Source organism: Vicugna pacos, chromosome 16 (genome assembly GCF_048564905.1).
Source record: "Vicugna pacos chromosome 16, VicPac4, whole genome shotgun sequence".
In the NCBI taxonomy this organism is placed as follows: Eukaryota; Metazoa; Chordata; class Mammalia; order Artiodactyla; family Camelidae; genus Vicugna; species Vicugna pacos.
Window position 1 is genome coordinate 42,092,979 of NC_133002.1, and position 12,350 is coordinate 42,105,328.

The window sequence follows — 12,350 nt, forward strand, 5'->3', positions numbered from 1 at the left end:
CCCCACTGCAGTCCCGACCGCAGGCCCCGGCCACCTCCGGCCTCCAGGTGCCTGGGATCAGGTGGACGGAGGTCTATGTGTGGAAGAAGAAAAAGGTCCGGGAAGCAGTAAGCAGAGAAGGGGGAGGAAGGGGGGCGGGGGGCTTCTCTGCACACTCCCTGCTGGATTTCATTTCAGACTGTCTCTTCTTTCATGTGCCAACACCCCACCCCCACCCCCAGGTTTCATCTCATGAAAAAGCCTGTGTGGTGGGCGGGGGTTGGCCCAGGCAAGGGACCTGTCATACAGGTTTGGGGGCTGGAGGGCAGATGTGAGAGGAACCAGCTGGGCGCCCTCACACTCAGCCTCTCCTCTCTCTTTGGTGCCCAGAAATAGGGCTGGGTAAAATGTTCTGTGTTAAGGGAAGAAGTGGGGGAAAAACAGGTGAAAAAGAGACTCTGGTTTCCTTAAAGAGGGCAAAAAACAGACACCTAGGTATATGCCACCTCCACCTTGCCCAGAAGACAGAAAAATTCCCTTTTGTGGGGCAAAGAGAAGATGTGAACTCCATGCGAAACATTCAGAACTGATAGGTACGGTGTCCCCAGGCCTCCCTCCAGGGAAGAAGTGGGGAGGGGCCTACACTTTCTGCTGAGAAACCTTTGCCTCTGGCAAGAACCTGGTCCCCTGAGGCCGGCCTGGGAGAAAGCCAGCTCAGTCCTGTGCAACACCTGGGGTGAGCACCTGAGATCTCCCTGGGGTCTCCAGCCCCACCTGGGCCTCTGTTTCCCACAATCCGTGAGCCTGAGATTCCACAGAGGGTAGGGAAGACCCAAGTCCCCGGAAGAGGTGAGCCAACATGCTGATGGCCAGCACACAGCTGTCTGACTGGGACAGAAGAAGTGAGGTGCTGGGGAGGGGGACAGAGAATGGCCCAGAAACACACTGAGCAGAGAAAGGGTGGTCTAGAGACTAGGGCAGCGAGCCTCACACCTCTCCTAACAGTTGCACATTTGTGAGGTTGAGTCCTTTTAGGTGAAATCTCAGGGCCATCTCCACACCTCATGCCCCCGCCAACATAACCGTCCATATATATTTTACAAACAACATCAGGAGGCTCTCAGACCCCCAGACTCCTTGCCTAAACCCCCAGGGTCCCGTGGGCTTGGATTGAGACCCCCTTCCTCTGAAGCAATGTGATAAACACACAGAGAATCCTCGTTCACCAGCCATTGTTAATCACAGCCGAGAAGCCCTGAAATTTCTCTGGCAAACCAGATGTCAGTGAACATCCGACTTTGCCTCTATTCTGCTCTGAGCATGAGTGGGACTTGCCTCCTTCAGCCAGGCACCTGTGATGATGCAGAGTCTGAGATGGCAGCTGGGAAGAGGACCAGCCCGTACAGGCTCTTAGCTGCCCGAGGCATGTCTTGGAGGAGGTGCCACCCCCGTGCCAGCCAGCAGCAGCTTAGCCTACCAGAGGGGCAGGAGCCCACCCAGGGAGAAACCAAGAGGCCGCAGTGAAATCTTTGACTGCAGGCTTCCCAGGGAGGAAGCTCAGCTGGCAGCTTCTGAGCTTCGAGACAGTGGGGAGGAGGAAGGAAGGAGGTGAGCCAGACACAGCCGAGACCAAAACCAGAAGGATGACACGGAAAGAGGGTGGGATCACAGGAGAAACAGAGAACCAGGAAAGAAACAGAAAATAACAGAATCTGAAACCAAGGAACAGAGACCAGCAGGGACTGCCAGGGCCAAAAGGAAAAGAGAAAACCAGGGACAGTGGAGACAAAGAGTGAGGGGTCGGGGAAGGGATTCCCAGTGGCTCAGAATGCAGAACAGGGAGAACAGAGCCGACAAGCAATACGGGAGCCTCTTTCGGGGAGCCTCCCCTTCCACCTCATACTCCCCATGACTTCCTCTCCTCTCTGCTGACAGATGGACAGGCCAGAACCCTCCTGGGGACTCCCAACTGCTCTCTGTCCCACCGCAGCCCTTGGAGCACATACGTGGATGCCGCTGTCAAGCCTCCTGGTCTTGGGAGAGAGGGGTGCACAGGCTCCGGGCCCCGCGGGAGGGACGCTCGGCTGGCCCTTTGGTGCGGGTAGATGCTGCAGACTGGCACTTTGGGCGGGCGTGCCTGCCTTTTATGCACCGCGTTCCATTCAGATGAGGAATTTGGCCTGTGGGCAGGTGGCTCGGCACAGCCTCACCAAGTCCTGCTTGCTCTCTGGGACCCTGGCAGCCCTGGACAACTCCCCTAAAGGGGGCCCTGCCTTCTGGAGCACCTGCCGACTGCCTTCCTGCTTCTCCCAGCTCTCCTCCCTCCTGCCTTCCCCACTCCCCACACCAGGCCTCAGGCCAATTCAGGACCATCTTCCAACCCACTCCCTCCTGATATCAGAGAGGTGTTCATGGCACTGAACAAGCCCAGTTATTCAAAGGGGGGGAGAGTCACGCTTGCTGCAGGTGGAATATCTAACTTCCTGGGCTTAGCCCTGAAGGGGGCAGCTTGAGAGGAAGGGTAGCCCCAGAGTGATGGGGCAGGAGGGGTTGGGGGGCAAGACCTAGAAGGGGTCCCGAGAGATTCCTGAAGTTGGGCAGAGCAGGGAGAGCAGGAGGGGAGGGCCGATCATCTGGATAAGGGTGACCAGAGAGTGAAGGCCCGGCTGCCCTCCTGTAGGGGCAACTCACCCGGCTCAGGCCCATGCTGCAGCTGCTTTTCTCCAGGTCCAAGGATTCCAGCAGCTCCTCCACTGCCTGCAAAGAGACATCTCTGTCAGAGAGCCCACCGGGGTCTCCCCACCTCCACTCAGGCTTCACCCAATCACTCAGTCCTTCCCGTTCTCCATTCGGATGGTCCACTATTGATTCAGCGAGTGCTACTGGTGGCTTCTACAGCATCCGGCAATGTGCCGGATTCCAGGGACATAAAGATGACTGCAAGACGAACAAGCTATCTTGTTGGGGAGTGAGACGAGAGAATCAGTGAAGTACACAGAGGAGGAGGTTGTGTAAGTCAGACAAGGGGGCTGTGGAAGGCACCCGGAGGAGGTGTTGCTTGTGCTGTCTTTAGATACAAGTAAGAATTAGTCAGACAAAGCCGGGGAGAGGGCATTTCAGGCAGAGGGCCTAGCATGTGTAAAGGCATGGAAGCATGGAGGAAACTCGGAGTAGTCCAGTATAACTGGGGTGAAGGCGGTGGGAGGGGGCAATTAAAGTGCAATTAGAGAGGTGGGCAGGGGCCAAAGTATGTGAGCCTGTGTGCTCGGAGAGCCCTTGGAGGGTTCTCTCAGGGAGGGGCATGATCAGATTTGCTTTTTGCAGAGATCCCACTGGAATATGAGTGGAGGATGGATAGACCACTTAGGCAGCTCCTGCAGGAATCCACAGGAGAGAAGGCTAGAGCCTGACCCAAACGGAGGAGTAGAGGGGGAGATACGAGAGATGTTAAAGGGATGGAGCCTTGCCTGATGTGGGGGAGGGGTAGGTGGGAGGGGAGAATCTAGGGACACACTGAGGTTTCTGACTTATGCAGGAAACGGATGATGGAGCCATCCTCCAAGGAGGGGAAAACAAGAGAAAGCGTAGGTTTGGGAGGAAATGTGATCAATTTGGTTTGAACACGCTGAGTTTGAGGTGCTATAAGGCATACAGGTAGAGAAGTCCGGAAAGCAGCTAGACAGAAATGCGTGTCGAGTGGGAGAGAGGCCTGGGCGAGAGGTATTGATCTGACCATCAATATATATGTGGTAATTGAAGTGATGGGTGTGAATGAGGTTGCCCAGGAAGACAGTGTAAAATAGAAAGCAGATATGGCCAAGGAGAGAGACAAATAAGAAAGAGACCTTTACTTTGGGGGCAAGTGGAAGAAGGGAAGCTTGGAGGGGCTGAGAAAGAAAGAACAAAGAGACAAGGGGGAACCCAGGAGTGGCAGCAAAGAAGCTGAGTAGAGAATGTTTCAAAAAGAACAGAGTCACTTGTTGCCAAGAAGCACAGAAAAGTGCCCATGAGCTCTGACAACGTGGGGGGCGTGGTGGGACAAGACTAGTCCCGGGGTCAGGGGTGGGGACCAGGCAGCTACGGGGGGAGGAATGAACGGTGGTGAGGCAGGAGCAGTGGGAGGAAAGTAAGTACTGAAGGTCCAGCACATGAGGGAGGGTGACAGAAGGCTCCTTTCCAAGAGCAATGTCTGCAGAATGTTCCTCCACTGAGAGAAAAGAGCCAGCAGAGAAGGTGAGGCCAAGGGAACAGGAGAGAGGACTTATGCTGATGGAACAGGCCTTTAGAGGGACCAAAGGGAACAGGTTCCGAGGCACAGGAGGAACGGATCAGACAAGGGGAGGGAAGCCTCTCCCACCCAGATAGGAGGGCTGGGGAAGGAGGCACCTGGAGAGGTATACCTGTATACCTGTATACCTGCGTATACAGAAGGCAGTCCCTCACATGGGAGTCAAGGCTGAAGGGCCCAGATGCCACGAGTGGGGCACCTAAAACCCTTGTTCTGATCTGCCACCTGAGAGGGTCCTGGAGGATTGTCTGGCTCATCAGAAAGCAGACACGCTCATCTCAGGCCTTCGAAGTGGGTGGCTCTTCTGTGACTCCTGTAATCCATGACCCAGGGTGCCTTCCCTCTATGCCACAGCCTGGCTGCCACATGTCCCTGTCCTGGTCCTGATTGGCCAGCCTGGCTCTCTCAAGGGGAGCAAGGGCAGCTGCTCAGAGGCGTCTGAGCAGAAGAAGGACGGTCTGTTGGGGCTGGGGGTGCCCAGACCTACCCGCCTTTCATCCATCACAATGTAGTTGCGCCCGTGTTTCTTGGTCAGGTGTGGAGCCAGGACGTCAAAGCGGCGGCGGAACTCGGAAAACACCATGTGATCAGGGTAACCTGGGGAGACAGCGGCCCAGAGCCAGGCCTATCAGCCTTGCTGGCTCCCAGTGAGCCCCAACAGCCACTGGTGCCCTGGCAGAGTCACCTGACGGGGAAGAGACTGCTGGGGGAGGAGAGCCTGTGGTTGAAGCAGATCTGGGAAAGGAGAGCAGAAAGGAAGGAGGCAGGGGTGAGAAACAGGAGGTGAGAGGACAGCTAAGGCTGCCCCACAGTGGGACTACAAGGTTTAAAAAGGGAACAGGTTCTTTTAGAAGGAAGCAGCTGCCTCGTCAGTGAGGAAGCAAACAGGGGATGGCTGACCACCTGGAAGGAGATAAAAGCCTGGATGAACCCTTAAGATGCTTTCTAGCCTCCAAGTCTATGACTCTGTGATAACCCAGAGAATGATGTATTAGGGATTTAATAAGAAAAAAAAATAGGGCATCAGAGAACAGCAGAGAGGAAAAGTGTGTAGGCTTGGGGCTGGAATCCTGTCCTGGCTCTTGGTGTCATGTGACCTTGGACGAGTCACTCAACCTCTCTGAGCCTTGGTTTCCTCCTCTTTAAAGGAGGGCCCTACTAGTTATCTTGCATGGTAGTCATGGGACTTAAATGAGAAGATATGGAGAAAGTACAGCTTGGCTTAGTTGGCGGGTGTTCAGTAAAAGGCTCCCTTCCTTTTCCCAGTCCACTGAAGCAAGGTATCAGAAAGGGCTCCCCTCCTGCCCGCTCCTGACGTTGGGCCCTAGGCCAGGTGACCAAAAAATCTTATAGATTCTTTTTCTCTAAAGAGTATTACTTCTAACAGAGATCTCCTACTGTCTGGTCTTAAGGTCAGGGAAAGGAGGAAGCGGCTTCTGACTTGGAGCAAGGTCAGGAAGGTGGCCAGCGAGAGGTTACCCTGAGGTACCTCAAGGACACCAAAGGACCCAAGCAGAGGACCAAGAGACCCACTCCTATAGAAACATAGAATTTCAAACCAAAAAGGCCAGACACAACACATCCTCCAGACGTGGAAACTGAGGTCTGGAGGTAGGGCACCTGGCTTGTTCAAGGTCAGACACAAAGGCTGCAGCTGATGGTAGAACTGGACTCCAGACCTGGGCTCCTGACAGCCACTCGGGGGCTCTCTCCACTACATGGGAATAGTAGCTCTGGGAAACCCTCCAACTGGGAGATGAGGCTGATGCATGTGCCTGATAATTGAAACAGGAGGCAGGGGCTGCTGAGGGGCCAAGACAAAGTGAGCTATTGATTGTATCTGAATTGCAATTAAATTGATGGGCTGGGATAGCAGGTCTGGACGCCTGGCATCTTAATTAATCATCAGCGCTATCGATGGTGGCTGGGGGCTGGGAGAGGGGAGGGGGGCTGGCTGCTGCTGGCCTCATCGATCTGCTTGTTTGAGTAAAGCACATTGATTTTGGTTCAGAGCAGTAACAATCTGGTTTTGAAATAATAAACACCAACTCCATAGCACAACGTGGGGACAGATCGATGATTTATTTAGAGTAGGGCAGGGAGCCCGTTTCCTGGCTTTGGCTGCCAAGAAGAAATGACAGTGCCCCTGGGGATGTCTCAAGGGGACCTGGCTGTGGGTGAGTGGGACACTGCCCACCCTTTCCACTAAGGGACAAAGGTAGAAACCTGGCAACTCATAACTTCTCAGGCAAATGAAACCCTACCCAAGGGGCATGAACTCAGAAGTGATCTGCTTGGGTCAAATCCCACACTGCCACTCACAAGCTGTATGACCTTGGGCAAACTACTGAACGTCTCTGAACCTGTCTCCTTATCAGGGGATGATATTAGTACTTACATCTCATGAAGTTGTTGTGAGGACTGAGTTCATGTGTGTGATGAGTTTAGAAAAATGCTCTAAGGGTTTTGTTTTATTATTATTATTATTATTATTATTATTATTATTATCACCCTCTCTATTCCCTCCTCCAGATGGGTCCACAAAAAGGGTCTATTTGACCTTTCTTGGGAATTTTAAGTTTTTCAGAAAGATTTAGCACCTCATTTCTCATTGTGGGGCTGGCCTGCTCTTAGAGGCAATTTCTCCACGAGGGTACTGGGTCTGCTGCCGTGGGCAGAGCTGACCCATCCAAACCAGGGAAGGGGGAAGGAGGGAGCTGTGGGAACAGGGCATGTGGAGTGCGGAGGGGAGGGGATGAAGAGGACAGGAATGTGGAAGGGAAAGGATAGCCAGCAGGCTGGGAAGAAAAAGAGAAAGGAACAGACTGGGCTGGAGAGACATAAGGAGAGATCCACAGAGGAGGCAGCAGCAGAAAGATGTAGGGCCAGCAGGAGGCAGGAGAGGAGCAGCACCCCTCTAGCCCCATGGGCCCTGTTTGGGAGGTGGGGAGGGGGAGGGGTAGCTCTTGGAGAGAGGCAGGAGTTGAGAGGGAAGGGGGCCCCCACCTTGGCGGTACATGCGCATGGCATCAAGCAGGCGGGAGCCCCTGAGCTGGGCACGGAGCAGGGGCACGTCCAGCTGCAGGAGCCCGGCCTCGCAGTGGTCTCCTGGGGGCAGGTCCAGCTCACTGCTGCTGCTGACTCTGCGGGAGGAGGCGGAACGGGGCTCCCCGGCCCAGCCCTCTGCCAGAGGCAGGAAGCAGTGCACGAAATGCAGCTTTGACTTCTTGATGGTGTCGATGAGGGCATCCTGCCAAATAGGAAGATACAGCCTTCAGTGGGCTCTGACATCCACAGCCCAAGAGATCAGGGACCAGCAACAGCATCTCCCTTCCATGCAGGATAGCAGGTGTCCCATCCCTGGCCAGAATGTCCTAAGCCTGGACAACTCTGCCCATACTAGGCCTGGGTGGCCACTCACAGGCAGCAGCACTGAAAGAGGACCCACCAGCAGTAATCAATGCAGGTGGGCTGCTGAGTGGGCACTGATGCCCTGAGTGTGCCCAGGAGGCCCCAGTCACCTGCCAGGGGCCGGGAAGTGCCCCGCGGCCCGAGCTGGCACACTTACCACCTGCAGCTTAATCTGGATGCACAGGGACTTCTTCTTGACAGCTGCCATCCCCATGGTGAAGGTCTTCCGCATGCTGGTGGCCCGGCGCAGCGCTAGCTGCGAGCCGCCCTCCAGGCCCGCAATGGAGCCTGAGAGCACTGTGGCTCCACCTGCCCGGCCCAGGAACAGGTTGCTGATGATTTTTCTACCAAAGGAGGGGAGGCAAAGGAAGGAAAGAAGTCACATTCACGGAGCAGTAGAGGTTGTTCCTTCTCCCAGAGCCTAGGACACACAACCACCCCCACGGCCAGGCGTCTGGCTTTTCTGGGCTGGGGCTGCACGTCCCATATCTGACAGAGACACTGCAGAGAAATCTTCAAACAGTAAGAAGAGAAACTGGGATGGGCTGAGTGAGTGGCACTCTTACTTCTGGGAGTCCTGCAGGAGTCGGGGGGCGTTCTGGGTGGCTGGGTTCTGCTTGGTGTAACTCAGCCAGCCAGCCGTGTTGTACTCCACCCAGTTGGTGCCGTGGCTGTGGCCCAGGAGAAAGTGGCGCGGTTTGCTGCTGCGCAGGAGAGGGCTTTGGCCTGAGAGTCCGGGAAGCAAGGTTCAGATCATCAGGGCACAGGCCCCAAAATGCCCATTGACTCAGTGAGCTCCGAGCAGTGCCAACTGGCCTGGTATAGGTGGTTCTCTGGAGAGGAAGCAGAGGAACGGCGCTCCAGGGGTGCCACCTACCTTTTTTGTCACCTTCCTGGGGGCCATAGTAGGAGAAAAGGCGCTCCAGCAGGGCATCCTCAGTGGCCCCTGGCACCAGTGCCTCCTCTTCCAATAACCACAGTAGGCCCCTAGCCTCATCTGTGCGGGCCAGTGAGCGGACCTGTGGGGAAGCAGAGAAATCCCACACTGTCACGTGGAGCCCTGGCCCTAGCCCCACACTCTGAATATGCTGTGCGCGTGCGTACGTGTACACACACACACACACACACACACACACACACACACTGCAGCTCCTGCCCCTCACTGCTGCATCTGGTGGAAGAAGTGGGCAGCAAGGAGGAAGAGGGGCTGGGAAGAGATCAGAGAGAGAAGCCCCCAGCAATTTGATTCCTAGGTCTCATGTGCAAAGTCAGCAATGATTGAAGTCTTCTCAGTAACCCAAGCCCACATCCAGAGCCTCTCCTCTACCCTCGGCCCCTCAGAGGTGGGGAGGGCTGGGCAAGCCCCATGTTGCCCTCACCCTCTGGGCGTCACCTCCCAGGCATATTAAATGAGACCCACTGCTGCTCCTAAGCCACGCGGGCTGACGTCTCCACACCTCCTGGAAATGGCGAAGGTTCTCAGGGGAGGCCACTGCAGGGGCCCAGGTGACAGGAAGAAAAGCCAGCTTCCCTGGGGGGATGTGGAATTTGGGTACTTTAAGTACCTGTCCCAGGGGGACACACCCTCCCTGGGGCCCTACGCCCTGTGCCAGCCTGACAGGGCCTTCTCACAGGAAGGAGGGAGAGGGAGGCAGGGCTCAAGGCAGAGGAGAGAAACCAGCAACCTGGCAAAAATGCCAATTCCCCAATAAAGTGCTTTATACAACCTCCCTAACTGAAGACATTCACCAACGCCTAGTGCTCATCAGGCCAGCCAGCCCCCAGGCAGCAAGGTGCCCAAGACACTGGCCCAAAGGGTGACAAAGCCCATCACCAGAATGAGGGGCGATGGCTCACATCCACACAGCCCCTCAGTGGGCGTTTATATCCTCTCTGTTTGGGCGGAAGGCCACCTCCCCACCCTGCTCTGCTAGGCGGCACCAGTCTTCTATGTGGGGACAATGGAGGGGATGACCAGGTTCCTCTGGGTCCAGCCAGGCCCTCACCACAAAGGAGGTGGTACCAGGACTCCTGGCAGACACACTCGAGGCACGGCTGGGAAAGGGCCTGAGCCCATCTGGTAAGAGAAGAGGTACACCTCCCGCCTGGCTCAGACACCCAGGGGCTGTGCTCCCCTTTGCACCAGGGCAGAAGAAAGTGCCATCTTCCTGATCACACTGGCTGAGAGCCGAGGGGCAGGGCACGCAGCACTAACACGCTTGGTGTCTGGGCCTGACTGCTGGGCGCCCCCAGCCTACGGTGGCACCGGTGACAGCAGCTCCCACAGAGAGGGCTCTGCTGAGGAAGAGGAATGGGAGAGGTGAGAGAGGCCAGCCCAGGCCCTCCCTGGGATTCCTACCAGGGACTGATGGGAGGCTTGGTCGACAACAGCCACAGAGTCGTCCGTGGCTGGCTCCAAGTCGTCAAACGCCAGCTCGATGTTCTCCTAGGAAGAAAGGTGAAGCAGTGGTGAGAACGGGGCCTGGTGTGGGGTACAGCGTATGAGCAGGCCAGGAGGGGACGTTGGGGTCAGCAAGGCCAATCTCCCATGCGAGCAGGAGCTCCCCTCCAGCAGCCCGACTGACAAACACTCCACACCTCTCAAGGCACCAGCCTGTATCTCTGGTCAGCTAACCTCCCTGTGCAGTGAGCTACAGTCACGTGCATATCCCTGTTACTTATGCTGCTAATTAGGCTCCATGGAGTGAGCCCACTCTCTATTTCACATGCTCATCCTTGAAACACTTGAAGACAATGATCATTTTCCTCCTGAATCTTCTCTCAACTAAGATAAACATTTTTCCTAGCTTGTTCAACTCATCTCCATACAAGGTAGGTTTCCAGATCCTATCTGTGACACCCCTTTATGGGGGAGGGGGTCTAAATACTTGGTCACCATCCTAACAGATCAGGAGACAGGGAAGGCCAGGTCTGACACATGCGGAGGCAGGAACTGCATGGCTGTAGTACCCAGGGCCTAGGCAGGTGCCTTGAAGGTGGGCAAAGAGGGGCTCCCAGGAACCCTGAATGCATCTTTGGCTTCCTGGAGAGCAAATTCTCCACAAAGAAAGAATGTAGCCTGGGCAGGAAAAGCCTCCTGCCCTGGAGAGCAGAAGGGGACAGAAATGTCAAAGGGTAAAGAGCGGGGAAAGTGGTGCCTTCCGACATCCACAGATGCCCTCCCTGAGGGTGCCAAGGTCAGAAGGCGAGCCTGAAGGTGGGGGGCAGGCAGACGCAAGGTCAAGTGCTACCTCCTTGTATCTTTCCAATTCCTGTACAAAAGTGCGCTCGTGGAAGAGCCTCTGCAGCCGGTCCTGGGTGTAGTTGTGGCACAGCTCTTCAAAGGAGGCCCCTCGGGCTGACCCACCCTGTTCAGGGTTCTGGAAGCCAGGAGTGTCCACAATCATCATAGAGCACAGCGAGTGCTGGCTGGACTTGAGAGCCCTTCAGAGGGAGAGTCTGGGTCAGAGCTGTCCAGGGCAGTGTCCCTGCCTCAGCAGCGCCCCCTGCACCAAGCCCGATCCCCATCACTGTCTTAGTGCCCAGATCCTGTGGGGACGGCGGGCCTCTCCTGCCTGCAGGGACAGTGAGCCCTCTGCTGGTGGAGAACGGCTCTGCCTAGCGATCACATAAGCACAAAGGCATCAACCCCACCTTTGTCAGGACAGGAAGAGGGAGCTCCTGGGCCCTGCCTGGCACTCACCTGTTCACCAGGGAGATGAGAAGCGTGAAGAGTTCGCTGTAGAGGCCGGACGCCATGCCCTCCAAGCACTCCAGCGCACTCAGTTTGGGGCCTGTGGAGCAGGAGGGTCAACTGTATCTCCTGCTCCTTGGGACTCCCCACCTGGGTGTGCTCCCTACCCACCCAGGCCAAGTCAGCACACAGCCCTGGGTTGGGTCTCTCCTCCTAATTGAAGCATCTATTCACCCCAGCAGTCTGCCTGCCCCAGAGATGGCAACCAGCCCTGGAAGAGGCCTCTGGGGACATCCACCAGCAAAGGGGCTCAGGGTACCTGTGCCATCCCCTAGGCTGCTTTCCTCAGGGCCCTGGCGGAAGGAGGTGGAGCGCTGCAGGGTGCCGCCCTGGTGCTGGTGCTTGAAGATGGCCGAGGAGAGCTCTTCCAGGCTGCAGCCCAGCAGGTAGGCAGCCTTCTGGGCCCACTCATGGCGGGCAAACTGCCTGCGCCCAGCTATGGGGTAGAAAAGAGGATATGGCATCTTGGGTCTTCCTCCTTAGGCTGTTTGATAACCACTGTGCCCTTCAGCTCCCTCGATCCTAGAGGACAAGGGAGCAGGTGCCTTCCAGAGGGTAAAACAAGCCCTGATGACACCAGCAGGGCTTCAGGCAAAACAGGGACAGCAGGCAGCTGCCAGCGCTTCCTGTGTCCCTTGGGGCTGTAGAGAAAGAGCAGGTCCTAAAAGAGGAGGTAACTCCAAACTGCTGCCGCCAGAGGGCTCCCAGTCGGCTGTGAAAACCCCTTTAGAGGGCTTGGCTCCAGATGCCAACGTGGGCAAGGACAGACAGGCAGAGCAGGAGCCAGCTCCGCTATGATGAGCACAAGAACCACCGCGTCTCAGGAAAGCATTGGTGCCTCCCCGTTCCAGGAACACATTAGGACCCTCCCCCTTACCCCTAGACATCTGCCAGGGGAGACCACAAACACCCACTGCG

At 56.2% G+C, this 12,350-nt stretch overlaps 1 protein-coding gene across 10 annotated transcripts in view; it reads right to left on the reverse strand.

Annotated features, from left to right (window-relative positions):
* Nucleotides 1-12,350, reverse strand: part of LOC102525314 (unconventional myosin-XVIIIa) — a 91,386-nt gene that overhangs the window by 25,427 nt on the left and 53,609 nt on the right. For all 10 annotated transcript variants that reach the window (XM_072939013.1, XM_072939010.1, XM_072939012.1 and 7 more), the window contains 10 exons: nucleotides 11,692-11,868; nucleotides 11,382-11,472; nucleotides 10,930-11,122; nucleotides 10,038-10,124; nucleotides 8,556-8,697; nucleotides 8,245-8,404; nucleotides 7,836-8,022; nucleotides 7,274-7,517; nucleotides 4,755-4,864; nucleotides 2,671-2,736 (listed from right to left, as the gene is read on the reverse strand). In XM_072939013.1, the coding sequence (XP_072795114.1) occupies nucleotides 2,671-2,736; nucleotides 4,755-4,864; nucleotides 7,274-7,517; nucleotides 7,836-8,022; nucleotides 8,245-8,404; nucleotides 8,556-8,697; nucleotides 10,038-10,124; nucleotides 10,930-11,122; nucleotides 11,382-11,472; nucleotides 11,692-11,868 (1,457 nt within the window). The remainder of the gene's footprint in view (nucleotides 1-2,670; nucleotides 2,737-4,754; nucleotides 4,865-7,273; nucleotides 7,518-7,835; nucleotides 8,023-8,244; nucleotides 8,405-8,555; nucleotides 8,698-10,037; nucleotides 10,125-10,929; nucleotides 11,123-11,381; nucleotides 11,473-11,691; nucleotides 11,869-12,350) is intronic.